At 39.4% G+C, this 22,557-nt stretch overlaps 1 protein-coding gene and 1 long non-coding RNA gene across 5 annotated transcripts; one reads left to right on the top strand and one right to left on the bottom strand.

Moving 5' to 3' along the window:
• Positions 1-3,604: 3,604 nt before the first annotated feature.
• LOC309486075 (uncharacterized protein) lies at positions 3,605-19,713 on the top strand. Of its 4 annotated transcripts, XR_014201382.1 has the most exons (8): positions 3,605-4,725; positions 5,264-5,379; positions 11,685-11,780; positions 12,369-12,464; positions 12,985-13,080; positions 13,599-13,694; positions 15,601-15,714; positions 16,872-19,713. XR_014201382.1 is itself a non-coding variant. In XM_082153172.1 (6 exons), the coding sequence occupies exons 1-6, from the start codon at positions 5,305-5,307 to the stop codon at positions 15,646-15,648; spliced, it is 507 nt and encodes a 168-aa protein (XP_082009298.1). In that variant the 5' UTR covers positions 3,608-5,304; the 3' UTR covers positions 15,649-19,713. The 4 variants fall into 4 exon arrangements, 1 of the variants encoding a protein (XP_082009298.1); XR_014201383.1 differs by having other exon boundaries at positions 3,609-5,379; XM_082153172.1 differs by having other exon boundaries at positions 3,608-5,379; positions 15,601-19,713.
• Positions 11,075-15,604, bottom strand: LOC309486077. Its single transcript, XR_014201385.1, has 2 exons — positions 13,981-15,604; positions 11,075-13,939 (listed from the first exon to the last, which is right to left on the bottom strand). It is a non-coding gene; the product is annotated as an uncharacterized lncRNA (long non-coding RNA).
• Positions 19,714-22,557: the final 2,844 nt, after the last annotated feature.

The raw sequence follows: 22,557 nt of genomic DNA, 5'->3' as shown, positions 1-22,557 counted from the left end.
ACTTTATGCCCTGAAGTGGAGAGTATTCACTTCTTGGTGCAGTGACCGTCGGTTGGACCCAGTCCACTGCCCAATTGGTACAGTGCTGGAGTTCCTGCAGGAACGGTTCACTGCAGGTCTGACCCCGTCCACTTTAAAGGTCTATGTGGCGGCCATAGGTGCTTACCACAGTCCTTTGGGTGGAATGTCTGTGGGGAAAGACCCCTTGGTATCTCGTTTCCTTCGTGGCACTTGGAGGTCCTCCTCCCTTTCGAAATCGGACCAGGAGGCGAATAATTTGCTTTGCCCTGTTCGGGCGTTAGACGCGTATGTCCACAGAGCTGCCCTGTGGCGTAAAAGTGACTTTTGCTCCCCTAACAAGGGAGGTCCAGTGTCTAAGCAAAGGATGAGCAAGTGGGTGGTTGAGACTATCTCACTGGCTTATGAGGCGGCTGGACAGCCTTCTCCTTTGGCTGTCCGGTCGCTCTCTACTAGGAGTATGGCGGCCTCTAAGGCCCTTATATCAGGAGTATCGTTACAGGACGTCTGTGATGCGGCAGGCTGGTCCTCACCGCACACCTTCGTCAGGTTCTACTCTCTGGATTTAGACTCTACTCCAGGGTCTCATGTTTTGTCTTCTTAGTGCTGCTCACATGATTACACACAGGACAGACATTTGTAGCTATGGAGGCGTTGGTATAGACGTTCCCATAGCGTCAGTTTTCGACGCAACGGGAGTTCCCTTGAAAGGGAACGCCTCGGTTACGACTGTAACCTCGGTTCCCTGAAGAGGGAACGAGCGTTGCGTCGCCTTGCCATATCTCCTTCATGCCTGTCAGCGCGACTTCAGACTTTACGAAGCTTTCGTTTTCTGTTTCGGGCCGGCTTTTATAGCTTCCTGGTACGTGACGTCACCCGCCTCTGACGTTCCGCCACACCATTGGACTGATTTTACATGTGCTTCAAGACGTCATCACGCAAAGCGTTCCCATAGCGTCAGTTTTCGACGCAACGCTCGTTCCCTCTTCAGGGAACCGAGGTTACAGTCGTAACCGAGGCGTTTTTCATTACTGCAGAGAGCTCGAAACTGATAACGCTGTCGTTTCTCTCCTGTTTTACAGGTGGGTAATTGTATAAAAACACCTCAGAAGTAGCATTTATCTATGCTGAAATGTATGTGAGATATGAGTGAACTGTTTTTAGTGAAATGAGTTTCGTTAGGGTCTGTTTTTGATTTAGTTTGAAATGAGTTGAAACGAGAGGGCAAAGTCCTACAGAGTAACGGTCGAGAGACATTACTAGAGATCAAGTCAGCTCAACACACACTTTCCCCGTGTATATATATGTACATGAAGATATTTTTTTGAGCTTGTAATGTTAACAGATATGTTTAGCTCACTGTATGTCAGTTTCCCACCATCTGTTGGAAATGTTTTTTTGCTCAATGAGTTTATACAAAAATGTTTACAGTTTAAAACGAGGTTAAAAGTTACACTTTAATCACTTTATGAGTTCTGAGCATGATTTTGCAGTACTGTATTAACATGATACTGATAAAATACTGTGAATGGAAGATTCTAAGTATCTAAAAAAAAGCTGGTGAATATTACCATTGTCTTTACATTTCATTTTGATAAATAGTATAAAATACAAGCATGAAGAGTAAGTGAACATGCATTTGGTGGAAAGAGGTTTATTTTAATATGGATTTTGCATTGACATGGACACTGAAAATTCATTGTAATGTTAAAAAGACACTGAACATATAATATGTGAAACATACAATGATACTTAACAATAGAGATGTGATTGCTGAAGAAAATTCAGAAAATAAATTACTGCAGAGAGCTCGAAACTGATAACACTGTCTCCTCGTTTCTCTCCTGTTTTACAGGAATTAATCTGTTATCCACGGTGCCGTTGCTACGGTACCCGTTACATTGTGACATTTAAATTGTTTTTTAAAGATCATTTTTGTTGTTCAATTTAACAATATATTTCTTGCAGTTCAAAGCGTCAAGTGTCTTGTATTTATCTTGGACTTATATTCATTCCTCATTTTTAGTTTTTCTTAGATTGTTTCCTTAAACCACTTGGCATGGTTGGGCTTAGATAGGCCTTGCATGAATTGCCCAGTTAGGACCCACATAAGATCCTTACAGAGCCCACTTTAAGCCCATAGGGGCATTCATGGTTGAATCCTGGTGCAAGCCCACTTTAAACCCCTTTAGGCAGGTGGGGCCCAAATGGGTCTGACATGAATTACCCAGTTAAGACCCACATAAGACCATTACAGGTCCCACTTAAAACCCATCTGGGCATCCACGGCTGGCCCCCGTGTGGATCCCGGGTGCAAGCCCATTTTAAACGCCCTTTAAGCAGGTGGGGCCCAAATGGGTCTGTCATGAATTGCCCGGTTAAGATCCCACATAACACCCTTATAGATCCCTTTTAAAGCCCATCTGGGCATCCACGGCTGGATCCTGGGTGCAAACCCACTTTAAACCCCTTTGGGTAGGTGGGGCCCCAATGGGTCTGGCATGAATTGCCCAGTTAGGACCCACATAAGACTCTTACAGAGCCCATTTAAAGCCCATCTGGGTAGCCATGGTTGGATCCCGGGTGCAAGCCCACTTTAGACCCATTTGGGCAGGTGGGGCCCAAATGGGTCTGACATGAATTGCCCAATTAAGACCCATGCAGTACCCTTACAGGTCCCACTTTTAGTATGTCTGGGCTTCCACGGCTTGCCCCAATGTGGATCCCGGGTGCAAGCCCATAATGGGGCCCACATTTGCCGCCCATGAAGCCCTCATCTGGGCCCCACATGTCATTGCTGGCTGGGCATAGACACATAAACTACATTAAAAGCTGGATCTTCCCCACAGGGGGACTTTAAGAGGTTCTCTTGTGCTCACCATCAAATACTGCATTTTTATATTAGGTGTAGATTTGAAAGATTCATCTTTTGGTCAGTGTTCATACTATGCAAGCTAAATTTATGACTGCCAGATTTACAGTGAGGTTTGTAAATAACCGGGTCAGAGTTTGTCTCTGGTAAATAACAGCTTCTGCTAAATTCAGATGTGTCTCTAATTAACGCAATGACAGAAGCTAATCTCTGTATTTACACAAATGAATATACAGTTAGGAAAGAACACTAAATATATAGTTCTATATTGTGAATAAAACAAACAGAACAGAAAGGCCTATGCAGTGCAAAAAATTTGATCACGTTTAAAAATGCATTCTGTAGATTAGATACAGTAAATAGATAAAAATACACAAAAAATAAAATAAGGCGTGTATATGAGGAGGGCGAATCACAGCCAACAAATATCTCCTGTATCAAATATTGAAAAAAAAGTTTCAGAATCATTGGAAACTAAATATGGTTTAAACTAAAACTACTAAATGTGTCTTGTATAATAAGCAAAGCATAATCCATGACTAGCTGTGCATTAAATGATCCGCGATGTGGAGGCAAAACTGTCAACGGATGCAGAGATGGTTTAATGCACAGCTATCCGTGGATTATCCCACTTATTCCATACTTATCTCACAGCACTGACAAGATAAAGCTGTTAATGATGTTTGCAGTGCTAGATGTGTGTGTGTGTGTGTGTGTGTGTGTGTGTGTGTGTGTGTGTGTGTGTGTGTGCGTGAGAGAGAGAGAGAGAGAGAGAGAGAGTGTGTGTGTGTGTGTGTGTGTGTGCGTGAGAGAGAGAGAGAGAAGGAGAGAGAGAGAGAGTGTGTGTGTGTGTGTGTGTGCGTGAGAGAGAGAGAGAGAGAGAGAGAGAGAGAGTGTGTGTGTGTGAGTGTGTGTGTGTGTGTGTGTGTGTGTGTGTGAGAGAGAGAGAGAGTGTGTGTGTGAGAGAGAGAGAGAGAGAGAGAGAGAGTGTGTGTGTGTGTGTGTGTGTGTGTGTGTGTGTGTGTGTGTGTGTGTGTGTGTGTGTGCGTGAGAGAGAGAGAGAGAGAGTGTGTGTGTGTGAGAGAGAGAGAGAGAGTGTGTGTGTGTGAGAGAGAGAGAGAGAGTGTGTGTGTGAGAGAGAGAGAGAGTGTGTGTGTGTGTACTTGTATTTCTTACTTTGTGGGTCCCAGTCACCGGGAGCACACCAACGGTATGGGGTCCAACAACGTTGTGGGGCCCAAAATGGTGGGCCCCACACCGATTTCAACGTAAACTGCCTCAGTAGCCTCTGCTGATATGCCTCATGCTTTTTTTTCACTTTCCCCACAAGGTAATAAAAACCAGTTTTGAGTGTGTAAGTGTGTATGCTCTCTATCGCCCCTGTAGCTGGGAACGTGGTATTGCAGCAGATACACACTCCCGGATGTGTGTGTGGCTTTAGCCAATGAGAAAGGCCCACGGAGAGGGAGGGAGGAGCCGTGTAGTTTTATTGGATGCGCCCACGCACTCACGCACTGACGCACTGACGCACACTGTTTCTGGGTTGTAATCTTTAATTCCTCATGTTTTGACTCTGTTTCAACGGAAGAAACACTTCATGTAGACTAAGCAATAATTTGCTGTAATCCTATAGTATTTAACTAAACATTTGATATAGTTTCATGTGTATTTCTAGTCGTGTGAACAGAATAATGCTTAATGAAGTAACGTTAAGGTTTTAATCAGATGGCTAACATTAGCTGCTAAAAGCCCACGGACACGGTCAAGGACGGCATTTTAAACCGGAAGTTCCACGCGCTTCGACTCTGAACACACTCTCTTCATGTGAGAAAGAGGTAAGTGAAGTTATTTGACTTTGTACATGATATTCGTTTCAATTCTTACTCAATTTCGTAGCGCAACTAACGTTAAATGATAGTTAATGATGTAGCATTTTATTCAGATCGATAGATGATAATGTTATGAGCTGGTGATGCTATTTATAGATCGATAGCTGATAATGGCGGCTGCGTAAGAAGCATTTTATTGCATTACATGATAATTTGACTCCGTTTGCTTTATAGTTTTGCAAAAATCCACTAATGTATTGGTTTGACGCTTATATTTTAATTGAGCAGACATGATTGCAGATCGTGTGCAGCTGACAGACTAACTTAACTGTTTATTGATCTATCTTACAATATTTACAATATGCCTGAATAATCTAATTATCGTTTCTGTTTTATATCTGTTGTCTGGCCTGTGCAAGCTACATTTAGATCTTAAACCACTGAATATTAACGTTACATTACTTGAAATTGTTTGATTTAATTATTTTTTTTGTTTCCCCATGATAATGTAATTGATTTTTATTGTGTATGTAATTATTTTCAGCACCATAATGTTGAAAAGGAAGACGAGGATAAGGCCTGTTGATGATGCCAGGACACACATTCTGTCTTTTAGGGACAAACCTGGGTTTACGGAATGATTTATCGATAGTAACAAAGGTATGGGACAGCATATTACACATTAATTTCTTAGTACTGATCGTTTGCATACGCTTACATGATAATCCATGTCTTTGTAGTTGGAAAATGATAAATTAGCATTGGTTTTGTAAAAGTGTCCACATTGTGTGTTAATAACCTGAATCATTAGGGGTGGAACAGTACACAGAAGTCACGATTCGGTTCAGACATTACGGTTCGGTAGGAGTTCGGTACAATGGAGGGAAAAGCAAAACAAAAATGCAGAAATTTTTTATTGTGCATGTCTGAGGCTGTACCATAGTGTCATACGGTCTCTCCCCTGAGCTAGCTGCAACAGCCTGCCCTGAAGTGTGTAAAGTAAGATGTAAACAAGACAATCAGCTATAAAACTGAAAATAAAGCATCTCTTATTTATGCGAGGGCGCGTGGCAAAAATGTCGTCATTGCGGTGTTGGCGGTCGTGCGCGTTGGGTGTGCAATAGGGCTGCAACTAACGATTATTTTGATAATCGATTAATCGGACGATTATTTTTTCGATTAATCGATTAATCGGATAGGTTTTTTAAATTCAATTTGATTTTTGTTTATAACTAAATAAAACCCTAAATCAGGGTATTTATGTGTAAAAGTGTACTTTAAAAAGTGCAAAAGCCACACATTGAGTTTTACTAATATAATCTTTAATTTTTACATTTTAAACCCCAAACACAAAAGTTTGTCCAGTTTTTAAACAGTAAAACTTCTTTAAATATCCAAAATATAAATAAACAAAACAAAATATTGAGTTGCGCTGCTCATATAAACTTCACATTATGAAATTAGGACACAAACATGTTTGTAATAAGATATTAAGCAGCAGATTTTGAATTCCAATGTAGAATGCGATCTGTTATTTCTTGATAACAGACCGCTGCGAAGTATAACACACCAGAAAAACAGAGCGTTGCTATGGACGCAGGATTCTAACCGTAGAGACGGAACGGAGTATTTTCTTTAGCGGAAGCAATACAATCATTTTTAAATCAATAAACTCCTTTTTAAATCAATATTTTGTGTAAAATTATTGATTTATTTGGTGGGTAGCCATGTAATAAGCGGGATTATCCCTTACATAGTAGTAGACAAATGCTATAAAAAGAGAGCGGAATGGAGGTACGCAGCTGACAACAGGCTTGATTAAAAGTACAGGAAAAATGATGTATTACTGCACAAGCATTCGCTGAAAACCACTGACTACAGTGACTAAAAAACAATATTTTACTGCTGCTGTTATTAACTGCCTTTATATTTAGTGCTTCACTTTGTAAATACCATTTAATTTAACCTATTTATGCGGTAGCGCTATTTTAATCCATCACTTATGTTGCGAGCGAACTGATTGCGCAACCTGATGCTCGATACAAAATAGATCTAGTGTGACTGTCCCGAAGTTAGTAAACAAAGCTGTTTACACTGTAGTATTGAATTAAACTAGACTATACCATTTTCACATCATCATATAATGAGAATATACAGTTTTTGCTTGCCGTGCTGATGTTTCTCTCCGATTACTCTCTGCCATTTCGCGTGACTGCGTTGTCATGAAAGGGACGTCATCAGTAACGCTCCCCGTGACGTGAGCAGACCAACTAATCGACAATGACATTCGTTGACAACGATTTTCATAATCGATTATTATCGATTAGTTGTTGCAGCCCTAGTGTGCAAGGCCACATTTCGCGTAGGGCTATCACGATAACTGCAATATTGTATTACCGCTCTACTGACAAGCCAACCGCAGAGGAATTCAAGTAACCACAGCAACCGCGATATTTGCGTTTTCTTTTTTCATAAGGCTACACCCTTCTTGATTTGAACTTTGTGCATGTGTATTGAATGTTAAATAAGTTAATAATGATAATAAGACATGGTGATCATGGTTTTATCGTGGTGATTTGTACAGAGGCTTCGTGGAGTTGCACTTAAGCCTAAACGGACAGTGAATGAGAGAGATCGACTGAGCGCGTGCGATTACCTGCGTCTGTCTTTGAGGTCAAGTCATATTCGTGAAAAGGTTGCCGTGTCCAAGGAAAGTTAAATATTTGTCCTGTCATCCTTTGAACGTTTAAAATAAAGGGTATTTACCATGAATGGCATCAGCGACATCGCTGGTCAGCATCCACAGCGCGAGGAACTCGCGGTCGCGGGAAACAAAACTCAGTGAGTCACGCATTGAATCAATGCCATTTATCTCTATGAAGCTTCAGCATTTCCCATGCGACGCATTGCTGGTCAGCTGAGCCTTGAAAAGTGGAGCTCAAAGTTAAAAATAATTAACCTTGTTTCATTACTATCTTTTAATGAATCAATCAGCGTTTTTGAACGTGTTGTTGAATGAATGGTTTAATGACTCACTCAACGACAGTCCGTTGCCGTAACAACTGCGCGCTGAGTGACAGGCTTTCAATGCGCAGAGACGCTTTTTAGTTTCGGTTTGTTGTTTACTTAAAATGTTCTCGCTTTTGTGCATACTGACCACATCGTGACACTTATTTATATAGCAACAAATACATCTAAATAAATTAATAAATGCGGTAAAACCGCATATCGCGCTATTGGCCCACTGAAAATTACCGCAAGGGAAAATCCTTCACCGCGACAGCCCTAATTTTGCGTGGCGGTGTGCAGTGCACGGTTTTTTAGTGTGCACGGCTCCGCATCCGAAGACGCACAACTTCGAGCCGAATCTGGCCAAGCATGTACATCTCACAGCACCGGCAGCCAGTTCTTGCATCTAAATGAGTTGCTTAATGTACATTAACAAAATAGCAGACATAAGCCCTTTAAATAAAAATAAATAGCCATGTTTTATAAAAAGGTTCACAAAACTAAATACAAATGTTTAGAAATTATGTAAGATAACGTTAATTTAGTTGTAGGTTACGTTCTCATATCCATTTTCTTCTAATGTCACGGAATAATCTGGTTTCCTGCTTTACACGATTCTTTTGTAGTGTGGTTTTGGTGTACTAAAGGTGTTGTTGTAGGCTACTAAAATAAACATTCACTAGTGTACCTTATTTCTCACCGCTGATTCCTGATGGACAGTTACACCGAGTCGCACCCTGTCATTTCAAAGAATAGTACACCGGCGAACGCAAAGTATAAATGCCTCGTCCATTTGGGGAGGCGCGCGCGCGCGGTCAGCGGAGGCTCGCGAAAGTATAAACAAACCTAGCCTAAGGCGGGGCTACAGATTAGGTGTCCCTAAAGAACCTGCGTATCTAACAGTAGTTCTGCATTACATTAATTCATTTGAACGCGAGTTTTATTTATTTTTATACTGTGTATTCTGTGTGTAAATTCATGCACCGAACCATGACACCCGTACCGATTTGGTTCTAGGGATGCACCGATCCACATTTTTTCACTTCCGATCTGATCCCGATACCTGAATTTGGATATCGGCCGATACCGATACTATTCCGATACCAGAGCTGTGTTTGCTTTAATATTATTATTATTATTATTATTATTATTATTATCATTATTGTTTATTTTATATGATGCTGAAATAAACTTCTCTCAACAGGCAAGTGTGATATGTACGTATACGCATGTATGTCCCAAAAGGCAACTTGAGAAGTATAAGGTCAGAAAAGGAAGTCAGAAAAACAGGAAATCCTGTTAACAGGAAAAATCCCATTCTGAAAACAAATATACAACTGTAAGGGTTTCAAATTGATTGTCATGTCAATATTTATTACATTCCCAAAATGTCAAATACTTGAGTCTTGAAATATAAGAAAAGTGCAAGTGTAATGTTAAACATCTTACACACACACTATCTAAAGGGTGATCCTCGTTCCGATGCGGTAACTCTCTCGATGAATGCTCGATCAACATCAGCCATCTTGCAAACAGACAAGCGGATTTCGCCTCAGACGTAGGGTTGGGTATCGTTTTAATTTTAACCATTCCGGTTCTGCTTATCGAATCCGGTTCTTAACGATTCTTGGTTTCAATTTCAATATTTATTGGAGAGAAAAAAGAGAGCAAATACTTGTAAAAATTCTACCTTTTATTCTTGTCACATTTAGGCTATTACCAGTAAAACTGTGACAATGCAAAGTATTTATATTTATAATACTTTAAGGAATTATCATGAAAAGCAAAAACATGAACATAAAATATGTAACAGAAGTAAAGACGTTACATCATCAGATGTAGAATCAGCAATTCTTTTGAAGAAAAATCAGCATGTCTGCCTTCTCTGGAACGAGAATCATTCATTCAAAAGATTCGTTCAGAAATGGTGAATCATCCATTAACTAAACAAGTATTTATGGAGTATCAAACAAGTATTCATTCAAAAAAATACATTTAATAGACTCGACTCGTATTAATTGTCTGATGCTGTCTTGCTCTGCGGTGTTTCCAGTGTGAAGTATTTCCACACAGCGGACATGTTGGCTAACCGCAAACTGCGGAATGGATTTCCTGAGCGGGGGCGTGTCTCATAACGCTGTGTCTCATTGAGCTGCGCCTCCGTTCGGGAAATCCAAATCCAAAGCTAGCAGACTAGCTGGCGGGAATCACTTTTGGAGTCATTTCAGCAGACAACGTTAAAGTGCAGACATGACTCATGGATATCGGATATCTCCGCAGGTTGGATCGGGAAAATCCGATGCGTGAATTACGCTGGTATCGGTCCCGATACCGATACTGGATCGGATCGGCCCCATCCCTAAATACGAATACATGTACCGCTCCACCCCTATGAATCATAGCTCCAACTTCTGTTGATTATCAGGATGTCTGCCAATCTTTAAGTTTTTAATTTGTTAATGTACAAATAATGCCTTAATTAGCATTTCAATGTCTTAAATCAAAGTTTCAAAGATCTTAAAATGCTAAATTGCAATGAACCATGACAGGCAGCCCTCTGTGTGCACACAATCGAAGCGTGTGTACTGAAAAGTCTTCTGTCAGCGCTAGGGCTGAACGATTAATTGCATTTACGATAATATCGCGATATGATGAAACGCGATTTAACCGCAAAAGCTGCGATTAAACTTTGGTCACGTGACACGCGTCAGCAGTAAAGCAGTCTGCACTACGCCTACGGAGGAAGCATCAACTTGGCACGCTACACATAGACCTGGCATAGGCTACAGGAAAGAACAGTTTGTGTTTAATTTATGTGATATTGTGTTATAGATTCTCTCCAACGATTTTGTATCTATTCAGATAATTCAGAATAGAGTCTGATCTTAGTTTTAAACACAGATAGCCTACGTGATGACGCTGCGTGTGCTTTATAAACAACAATATTCTGCTTGCTTCTAATTCCTCTGTCTCACACACACGCACACACGACACCACTCGAACCTTCCGAAAAATAATCTTTCATAAAGTTCGGAGAAGTTGAAGCGAATTACAAGGACATTCGCGGGCTGCATTGCACAAGATGCGCTATAAGATACGCATCACGCGTGCTTTGCTTGATGTTACTCTTGTAGTCTCGCCCGCCGGCGCCGGTATTTTCCTTACAAATGCTCTACGAAGGCATCATATGTCTTTTGGAATACAGTTGGCTTATATATTAAAAATATGAAAATCACTGACAGAAGCTGCTTTCAGTTTCAAATACTCACGCGCGCTTTGCGAAGAGCGCTTGAGCATGCGGCTGTGAGCGACTCCGTCTACGTGGTGAAATGTACTTGCATCTCAAAATGCTTTTATGACGCGAAATTAATGTAAACGCAGTTAAGTTATTTTAACAGACAGGACAAACCACATCTTATATTTCAAAAGAGATGAAAACGTTCAGACAGCCTACCCTTAAATACTGAAAGCACTCATTGTTTATTGCTTGTAATGTTTTTAATGTTTTTATTTGATTTGCTTTTATGTTTTGGAGCTATATTAGTTAAAATTCTTAACATATAGTTGTATTATTTAGTTTTTTTTAATGTGTATTTCTTTTTAAAAGTACTTATAATTATAAATATTTTAAGTTTTATAAAAAAAAAAGATTCCCATCCTATTTTACAGTGATGTATTGCTTGTTTTTGTTGAAATAATAGAAAAGATAAAGAGCTTAAAAATAATCGCATATTAAATCGCAATCGCAATATTGGTAAAAATAATCGCAATTAGATTATTTTCCAAAATCGTTCAGCCCTAGTCAGCGCTCAAGCATCCGCTTCAGTTCTTCTGCGCTTTACCCATTAAATACACACATTCATCTTAAATGTATGTAAAAAATGATTATCTATGCATAGCTATGTGATCTCATATATGCATGATCTGTTTCTTAGAACTTTTTGTCTGATTTCCAGGAGCCAAAGCAGCAGACTTCTGTTCTAGAGACCAAAACATCCCTAACAGATCACTCTTCCCATGATGCCTCCATCAAATATGCTTTTGTCACGCAGGTAAAGGAATAATGTCGACTCTGTCATCACAATCTATTCTAGTCTTGCCCTCATGCTGCATGTCAAGCGCTCACACACACACATTTCTAGTCTAGGCCTTATGGGGCCCTCCCCTCAAATGAATGAATTCACAGTTAAGCTCACACACACACACCATTCCAGTCTAGGCCTTATGGGGCCCTCACACACACACACATTTCTAGTCTAGGCCTTATGGGGCCCTCCCCTCAAATGAATGAATTCAGTTAAGCTCACACACACACACACATTTCCAGTCTAGGCCATATGGGGCCCTGACGTATGGATCTCACTCTTAGTGATTTTACATCATTGGGACAACACCTGTCAATATTTAAAGTAGTGTAATTGCAGGTGTAATTCAACACTGATCAAGCTGCTGCATGTTCAGAATGAGTATTTTGGATGTAATGCATTGCAACATCTTATTTGTTGCTGTGACACTTGCTGTTACCTCTAGAAAAGACAAATGTATGCTCTTATATTTCAGCTGTGCTAGATGAGAAACTGTTTTCACATGAGCTAACTTTTGTTACCTTTGGTTTCTGTTGTTTTTTGTCTGATTTCCAGGAGCCAAAGCAACAGACTTCTGTTATAGAGACCAAAACATCCCTAACAGATCACTCTTCCCATGATGCCTCCAACAAAGATGCTGTCGTCACGCAGGTAAAGGAGTAATGTTGACTGTCATCACAATCTATTCTAGTCTTGCCCTCATGCTGCATGTCAAGCGCTCACACACACACACGTTTCCAGTCTAGGCCTTATGGGGCCCTTCCCTCAAATGAATGAATTCACAGTTAAGCTCACACACACACACATTTCCAGTCTAGGCCTTATGGGGCCCCCCCACACACACACACACATTTCCAGTCTAGGCCATATGGGGCCCTGACGTATGGATCTCACTCTTAGTGATTTTACATCATTGGGACAACACCTGTCAATATTTAAAGTAGTGTAATTGCAGGTGTAATTCAACACTGATCAAGCTGCTGCATGTTCAGAATGAGTATTTTGGATGTAATGCATTGCAACATATTATTTGTTGCTGTGACACTTGCTGTTACCTCTAGAAAAGACAAATGTATGCTCTTATATTTCAGCTGTGCTAGATGAGAAACTGTTTTCACATGAGCTAACTTTTGTTACCTTTGGTTTCTGTTGTTTTTTGTCTGATTTCCAGGAGCCAAAGCAACAGATTTCTGTTATAGAGACCAAAACATCCCTAACAGATCACTCTTCCCATGATGCCTCCAACAAAGATGCTGTCGTCACGCAGGTAAAGGAGTAATGTCGACTGTCATCACAATCTATTCTAGTCTTGCCCTCATGCTGCATGTCAAGCGCTCACACACACACACGTTTCCAGTCTAGGCCTTATGGGGCCCTTCCCTCAAATGAATGAATTCACAGTTAAGCTCACACACACACAATTCCAGTCTAGGCCTTATGGGGCCCTCACACACACACACACATTTCCAGTCTAGGCCTTATGGGGCCCTGACGTATGGATCTCACTCTTAGTGATTTTACATCATTGGGACAACACCTGTCAATATTTAAAGTAGTGTAATTGCAGGTGTAATTCAACACTGATCAAGCTGCTGCATGTTCAGAATGAGTATTTTGGATGGAATGCATTGCAACAACTTATTTGTTGCTGTGACACTTGCTGTTACCTCTAGAAAACATGAGTGTATGCTCTTATATTTCAGCTGTGCTAGATGAGAAACTGTTTTCACATGAGCTAACTTTTGTTAACTTTGGTTTCTGTTGTTTTTTTTGTCTAATTTCCAGGAGCCAAAGCAGCAGACTTCTGTTCTAGAGACCAAAACATCCCTAACAGATCACTCTTCCCATGATGCCTCCAACAAAGATGCTGTCGTCACGCAGGTAAAGTAGTAATGTCGACTCTGTCATCACAATCTATTCTAGTCTTGCCCTCATGCTCTACATGTCAAGCGCTCACACACACACATTTCTAGCCTAGGCCTTATGGGGCCCTCACACGCATTTCTAGTATAGGCCTTATGGGGCCCTGCCCTCAAACGAATGAATTCACAGTTAAGCTCACACACATACCATTCCAGTCTAGGCCTTATGGGGCCCCCACATACACACACATTTCCAGTCTAGGCCTTATGGGGCCCCCACATACACACACATTTCCAGTCTAGGCCTTATGGGGCCCTCCCCTCAAACGAATGAATTCACAGTTAAGCTCACACACACCATTCCAGTCTAGGCCTTATGGGGCCCCCACATACACACACATTTCCAGTCTAGGCCTTATGGGGCCCTCACGTATGGATCTCACTCTTAGTGATTTTACATCATTGGGACAACACCTGTCAATATTTAAACTAGTGTAATTGCAGGTGTAATTCAACACTGATCAAGCTGCTGCATGTTCAGAATGAGTATTTTGGATGGAATGCATTGCAACATCGTATTTGTTGCTGTGACACTTGCTGTTACCTCTAGAAAAGATGAGTGTATGCTCTTACTGTCTATATGGAGCATCGGCAAGATAAGATATGTCAATGATGCTTAGGATCTGTTGCGTACCAGCTACTTCATCATTGTCTTATCAGTCATTTCTCCTTAAGGCCCGATATACTTCAAGCGAAATCGAATAACGAACTGTGACGTCATTCAACAAAATCAGGCCATAACAAAGTTTGTTTTGGGATTTCAAAGCGAACTTTCCAGAAAAGTTTGCTCGGGCTGGTAAACACCATCGTACTACCGTTGGTCCGTGGCGATTGCGTAATAGGTAGGTGTGCGTGGTAGGGATGGACTCTGAGTACTCGCAAATGACAGCGACGATCAATCATGAAAACGATGATCGCGATGTGACTAGTATTAAGTCTTTTTTTTTTTTCTCTAAGGAAAGTTAAAAAGCACAGCATTGTCCATCTATAAATCGTTCTCTTTTAGAACAGTAGATAGTATTTGATAAGTAATAGAATATAATTGAATAGAACAGAGTAGAAATTTTTGACCTCAACATACTGAAGAAGAGGGCAGGTTTTATTGTTATAGTCATTTTGTATACTCTTGACAGATTGCAGTTTCAGTTTTACAACTCATTCATATTCTATTACTTGCCGTTTTAGAGACTGTTGACATGGATGGGTGTTCACAAGAAAAATTTGGTTATGAAAGATATCTCAATTAAATTAGACAATTAAATGTAGATGTTATTGCACAATATTTATGGGATTCCACATATTTGGTTGTTGCATTAATATAACCTTTTAGTTAATTTATAGTTGACATGTTTTAGACATGCTGCCTGTTGCATGTGGGGAATGTTTGACATTGTTTCCAGTTAATTGTGTGGTACAGTAAGCTACACCACAGGTATAGTAGACGATCCAAAGGTAGACGATCTCCTCAACGTTCTCATCCCATTGCTTCAGGGCTATTGCCACTGTAATGTGTTCTGTAAGTTGCTTTGGGGAGAAAGTATCTGCCAAGGGCATACATTTAAATTGTGCTCCCAGTGTGAGTGCAAGTATGATTAAACCCGGCTCTCTCTACCACTGTATTGTAGAATTATGGAACCATGTGAAATTTGTTCAATTCGATTTGTTTATTTGTATAGCGCTTTTCACAATACATATCATCTGCAAGACTCGTGCCGTATACTGAATATTTATAAACTTGTACTGTTGATCATTGCTCTTGGTCACCATGACACAAATGTTATGCATGATAGATCCTAATCCAGTCAGTGTTGCTTACATTTTGATTTATCTTTCTTTAATAAACTTTTTTTTTTCTTTGCACTCAGATGACTTTATTCCAGAAGCACAGGAGACTGAAGTTGAGGACAGTGTGACATCCACACAAGAACCTACTTCCACGCTGCATTCCCAATACCAGAGAAAGTCGGCAAAAAAGAGAGGTGAGCTTAGAAATGTTAAGTAGATTGATTGTCCCGTTCGTCTTGAAGACACAAGCTTTATTCTGAATTATATTATTTGATCAAATCTTTACTCTTGATCACTGTACATTGATAGCTGTCACAATAGGTATGTTTACACAGTCTAATATTCTGATTATATTTGGTTTACAACCTCAAACAGAATTATTGAGCGTAAGGTTTAAAGGGATACTTTACCCCAAAATTTTTATTGTCATTTACTCACCTTCATGTTGTTCCAAACCTGTATGAGTTTTTCTTCTGCTGAACACAGAAGACATTTTAAAGAATGGGGGTAACCAGACAATTGATGGCACCACTGACTTCTATAGTATTTTTTTCCTAATTTGAACGTCAGTGGTGCCGTCAACTCTCTGGTTACCCACATTCTTTAAAATGTCTTCTGTGTTCAGAAGAAAGAAACTCATACAGGTTTGGAACAACATGTGGGTGAGTAAATGATGACAGAATTTTTGGGTTAAACATTTTCATTATATGATCAAAAGGAAAATTGTACTATGTAAATGTATAACACTTTGCTTAGATTTCATTCTAAAAGTGTGGGATGCACAAAGGGAAGATTTTGCGTTCGCACAAAAGTTTTAATACATTCATCTGCATATAATTTCCATATGCATATTCCCATCGATGTGAGACTGCCATGTTTAACAGGACAATACGTAAAATATGAGATGCGGACTGTAAAAGTCATTGCTAATAATCCTTGTCTTGTTTTTAAAATAAAAATGTCCATAAAACAAAGTACATTTGCCAAAATTGTATAAAGTACTTTAAGTAGACGGTCTACTAATGCTGTAATGAGAGTTAGTTGACATGTAGGTGCATTGTTACTCAGTTAACAGAATGTCTAAAGGGGACCATCAAAATAAAGTGCTACCACACATTTTACTGGATTGCACTGCTTTATTATTATTATTATTATTATTATTAGTCAAAAGTTTTATTCAGAAACAAACTAAAAGTGTATTTTTAGTCTCTGAACCAAGTCAATATGGCAATGAATGGCCTGTGTGATCAATCCAATAGTCTTTCAGTTCAGATTAAGGTTTAAAAATCCTAAACTTAAGACATTAACCTAAACTTAATAACATGTTATTTTTTTGTATACTTGGGTAAAGAAACTGCTGCCAAAAGAAGCTGGACAACAGATGAATGTGCGGCAGTAGAAAGGCACCTAAGGAAATTCATTGTGAGGAGCCAAGTTCCAGGGAAAAAGGACTGTCAGCGCTGCGTTGATGCAGAAGCTCAAGCTTTAGGAAATCGAGACTGGAAGGCGGTCAAATACTTCATCAAAAATCGTATTTCTGCCATAAGAAGGAAAGTACGGGGAAATACAGGTATCTCAACGTATTGGATGCCTTCCCACTAGCATTCACATCGGGACATGTGTTCTAAGTGTTTTCAACAAAGTTGACATTTAGTTTTTCATTGTATTATCCTCTTAAAGGGTTAGTTGTCATTTACTCTCCTTTGTTATTCCAAACCCATAAGAAATTTGTTCATCTTTGGAACACAGATGAAAATATTTTGAATGAAACGAGATATTTCTGTCCCTCCATTGTTCATCCTAAACTTCAACCTCACCCTAAACTTTCAAGCTTCAGAACATTTATAAAGTAGTAGTAATCCATGTGGTTTAATACCAATTTTATGAAGTTAGGTGAATGCACTTTCACTTAATCCACTTACTTAACATTATACAACAATTACAATAACAGTGAACTGGACTTTGCATTGATGCAGCACACACAATTATACACATTTTCTGGTTAATAGGGATTCTGTTCAATGATTCAATGAGTTGTGAAACTGCAATCTGTCAAGATTATACAAAATGACTACATAAATAGCTGAATAGACTAAAATTGTCTAGTTAGTCACATTATAACAATAAAACCTGCCCTCTTCTTCAGTATGTTGAGGTCAAATACTTCTACTCTGTTCTATTCAATTCTATTCTATTACTTATCAAATACTATCTACTATTCTAAAAGAGAACGATTTATAAATGGACAATGCTGTGCTTTTTAACTTTCCTTAATAATAAAAAAGACTTCTATATCAATACCAGTCACATCAAGCTGAATTTCATCCAGATTCTTCCCCTTGTATTCTCCTAGCCGTCCCTGTTCTGTAGTCTTGAGATTCAGAACAGTCGACAGAGTAGCAATGTGTTTCCTAAGTTTTGTTGAGGTTAGCGCTTTGGGATGTTTGATATCATCACATTCATTCACAAACTGCCTAATGCAATCGGAACCCCTCAAGTAATGGACAGAGAGCGGCAATGCAAACAAGTATCCGTTTTCACTCAGTACTCCACATTCTTCTCGCTTTTCAGAGTATCGAGCGATTCTCTCATGACCGGGGTAAGGAGAACAGGAACTTTCCTCCCTCTCTTTCCTACTATGGCAATCCGAACAAAATGTTTGCAAAGCTTCTGCTCCAGTGCTGTAAGTGCTAGGTTAACATCTTCGTGTGTTTCTGATGTATCCTTCTGCTCTGCGTCGGTTGAAGAGGATAACTTGCGCCAGGGTCACTTTAGCAACGTCCTTCCAGTTCAAGGGAGAAGGCTCTTCTTGCAGGGCATTCAATTGCTTCTGCTGTTTCTCAGACAAATAGCAATGCAGTCTGTGGACATCCTGTGTGAATGGTAGAATCTGAGGAGAATTCCACTTGGTCTGGTTAAGCTGAGTTAGCGCTTGACTTGCAATGTCAAATTTCCTACTTTCTTGGTATAGCAGTGCACATTCCTCAGCATCTTTGGCAGTCTGTTGATCTTTCATCTTCAATCCTTCAGATTTGATAAACATGGCTAAAGCATGCAAGCCATGTCCAACTTTGCGAGCAAGAGACGGACGTTTATATTTGCCAGTTTCATCATTGAGTCCAGCTAGGCATCTTGCAGCCCGAGACATGACTACTTTTCAGGCTTTATGAGTTCTTTGATCCAACAATTGCAACAACTGTAAACTGGACTTTGCATTGATGCAGCACACACAATTATACACATTTTCTGGTTAAAAGGGATTCTTTGCCTCATATGCCCTTTTCCTTGTTTGTTGTATATCGTTTTGCCCTGTTTTTGTGCTGTTGTTGATCTCACGTAATACATCATCCACAAATGCAATAACTGTGAACTGGACTTTTGCATCGCTGCAGCACACACAATTATACAAAATTTTTCCTGGTTACTAATGATTCTTCACCTCATATACGATTTTTCTTGTTTGTTATTTGTCGCTGTTCCCCGTTTACAAAATATGTTATTGCTGATCTCTTGCACAACATGAAATTGCAGTGTTGATTGTTCTCAACCCTGGTCCTCGAGGGCCACCGTCCTGCAGAGTTTAGCTCCAATTTGTGTTCATGAGTAAGATTCATGTGTTGATCTGTGGAAGTGAAGACAGATCTTTTTTTTTTTTGTTTTTTTTTTTGTTTTTTTTTTGGCACACGAAACATTGACATTGCTCCATAAAATTGGGATTAAACCTCTGGAGTCACATGGATAACTTTTTTCTTTATGAATGTTTGAAAGTTTTGGATGAACAGTTTTTAAATGGAAAGATGGAAATCTCTCAGGTTTCATTCAAATATCTTCAGTTGTGTTCTGAAGATGAACAAGTTTCTTATGGGTTTAGAATGCCTTGATGGTGAGTGAATGAAGGCAGAATGTTCATTTTTGGGGGAACTAACCCTTTAAAGTTCTTTGTTGTCTTATATTATAAAGTAGACTGGTAGATCCATTCAAATGTCTTTTTTAATTTTAAATGTTTTATACCAAAAATCAGACTGTTGACTCATGCATTGTAATGCCATGAGTTTCTTATAGCATGTTTATTACTGTTACATTGACCAAAAGCTTTATTTTTTTACCCATTTGAAATGTAAAATGTTGTCTAACCTCTTTTTGTATGGAACTGGCCATTGTGTATTACCAAATACATTTTCATTGAGGACAAATCATGTTGTAAAGTTGTTGTTTTTTAATCCAGTGTTTAGTGTAAAAATTACTCACGGTATTAGTGCTATAATTCCACAGGGTCTTAAAGTCTTTATGCATCAGATGAATAGGGAGTTTTCATGTGAAGTCCTCAATTTAGGAGTATATTATCTTAGGCTGCAGTGAACATGACTGGCTAGGAACACAACTTCATTAGAAATAAAAGAAAAATAACCATGGGACAAACAAGATCCCCTTCAGCAAAACCGCACAGTTCATTCAATGACCAATACAATGCAGACAAAGTACAGTTGGTGTCCTGCAGACTGAAGCAGGTCAGGCTGTGACCAAAATTTGAGGGCTCATTGATTTAGAAAAGTCTCTGGATTGGCTTTTTATGCCATGTTAATGGCTAAACTGATATATACCAAGGGTTCACTCTAAGCATGGCGAATCTGCTTTTAGCTATTATGCCAGCCACAGCTGGAACCAGCTTCTAGAGGAGATCAGATGTGCTCCTACAGTGGTCACATTTAAATCCAGACTCAAAACACTTCTGTTTAGCTATGCATTTACTGAATGAGCACTGTGCCGCTGTTCGTCCGACTGTTTGTACTGTACTGTATTTAATTTTTCTAAACTGTTTTAATTATTCTTATTTCTTTATTCTATTATTATTTTAATTTCTATGTAAAGCACTTCTATGCTATATAAATAAACTTGCCTTGCCAATATAGATGTGTGCAGATTAATTTAGAGGAATATACATTATAATATAAGAAAGTTTATATGGTAATCAAGGGCAAATAATAGAAGTAGTTGATGTTTTACAGATAGTGACTTTGGTCCCTTCTAAGATATAAAGATTAGAAATGTGTGTGTATTGGTCCCTTCTAAGATATAAAGATTAGAAATGTGTGTGTATCTGTGAAAGTGGACCCCACAACTCCTAAAAGTTAGATCCGGGCCCCACAAGTGACACAAAAACGCATGTGCAAACAATTTTGTTTGAATTTTGGTATATTGAAGTGATATTTCTTATTAGGAATTTTTTGTTATCTTGCTTGATTTTTTACAAGTCTGTAGAACCACTGGAAGTGGTGGACCCCACAAGTGGGCAAAAAACGGTGGTCCCCCTAATGGTAGAAAAACAAGTATGTGTGTGTGTGTGTGTGAGAGAGAGAGAGAGAGAGAGAGAGTGTGTGTGTGTGTGTGTGTGTGTGCGTGAGAGAGAGAGAGAGAGAGAGAGAGAAAGAGAGAGAGAGTGTGTGTGTGTGTGTGTGTGTGTGAGAGAGAGAGAGAGAGAGAGAGTGTGTGTGTGTGTGTGTGTGTGTGTGAGAGAGAGAGAGAGAGAGAGAGAGAGAGAGAGTGTGTGTGTGTGTGTGTGTGTGTGTGTGTGTGTGTGTGTGTGTGTGTGTGTGTGTGTGTGTGTGTGTGTGTGTGTGTGTGTGTGTGTGTGTGTGTGAGAGAGAGAGAGAGAGTGTGTGTGTGTGTGTGAGAGAGAGAGAGAGAGAGTGTGTGTGTGTGTGTGTGTGTGTGTGTTTCAGTGAAAGCAGTGCACTAATATAGATCGGTGATTAAACTGACTGGAACTACTTGTGCATTAATCAGTTTTATTGCACACCTTCCAGCCAATCAGAATTGAGTATTCTGACAGACCATTGAATAAAATTAAATAAAAGCAAATCATCACATTCTGCATTGCCATATCTAATATTTATACATTTATCAAAATGTCATACAAATCAAGATTATTTATGAGGAAAGTATGTGAACCATATAGTGAAAGTAGCGATGAAACAGAAGTAGTAGTTTCTGCAGTGTTGAGACGTACATCTGATTAATGACTGATAAATCCTTCAGGCCAGAGACTCAGGCCAGTGGCTGTCGACTGAGCGAGGGCAGATCTGAGGGCAAGTCTGCAGTGAACTGTAAGACATGGCCGAGTTTAAGCAGAGCAAATGATTGGAGAAGTCTGGCATATGTCAGAGACATTTGTACAGTTTATAACACTGTTTTTTTATTATTTTTTTTATTTTATTTAATACTTACTGTGAAGCTGCTTTGATACAATCTGTATTGTGAAAAGCGCTATATAAATAAACTTGACTTGACTTGACTTCATTAATGAATAACTACACAGGAACAAATGAGTAACGCACTATTAACACTCTAGTAACTGCTATTAACTAACAAGAAACTCTGATTAATGAATTAGTAAGTAATAGCGCTCAGTTGAATATGATAGTTCATTATTAGCTAATCAGTAACTACTATTTTTTTCATACCTATTTCAACTACTATATACAGGTTCATTAATAATGCTACAAATGATCATTGTTCGTCACTTTGACAGACTGGGCTGTAAATATTCAGTAATGCATCTGTAAAATATTGTAATGCTTGTTGTTTAAAAATTGCCGTGTAAAAAGAGTTATTTTATTCTCAGTGAGTTTCTTAATGTCAGAATAGAACCAGAAATCCAAACAGGTTTTTTATTGAACATAAAACGGAGATGTAATGCTTTAAGCGACGACGGTAATAACGGGGTCTTTTCTGTTACGAGGTTGAAGGAAGAGTTCAGGTGCGGACGGGAAACGTGAACACAGTATCAGGCCAGTATATTTCCACACAGGTAAACACAGGAGTCTTTTCCCGAAGGTTATCTCTGGAGACTTACGAGCAGAAGTACCGTGGGAAGTAGAGCAGGTGAAGAGTGTGTATCCGTGTGTCTGAAGGTGTGTGTTCTTCATCCTGATGAGGGACTGACAGCTGCAGGTAATCATCCGGTGATCAGTCTCTTCTCGCATTGTAAATGTTACAACAGACACTGCCATCTTGAAATCATCCGGCTGACTGAATGA

Source organism: Leuciscus leuciscus (genome assembly GCF_965113295.1).
Source record: "Leuciscus leuciscus genome assembly, chromosome: 22".
Taxonomy (NCBI): Eukaryota; Metazoa; Chordata; class Actinopteri; order Cypriniformes; family Leuciscidae; genus Leuciscus; species Leuciscus leuciscus.
Note: the sequence above shows the minus strand (reverse complement) of the source record. Positions and strands in the feature narration are given on the sequence as shown.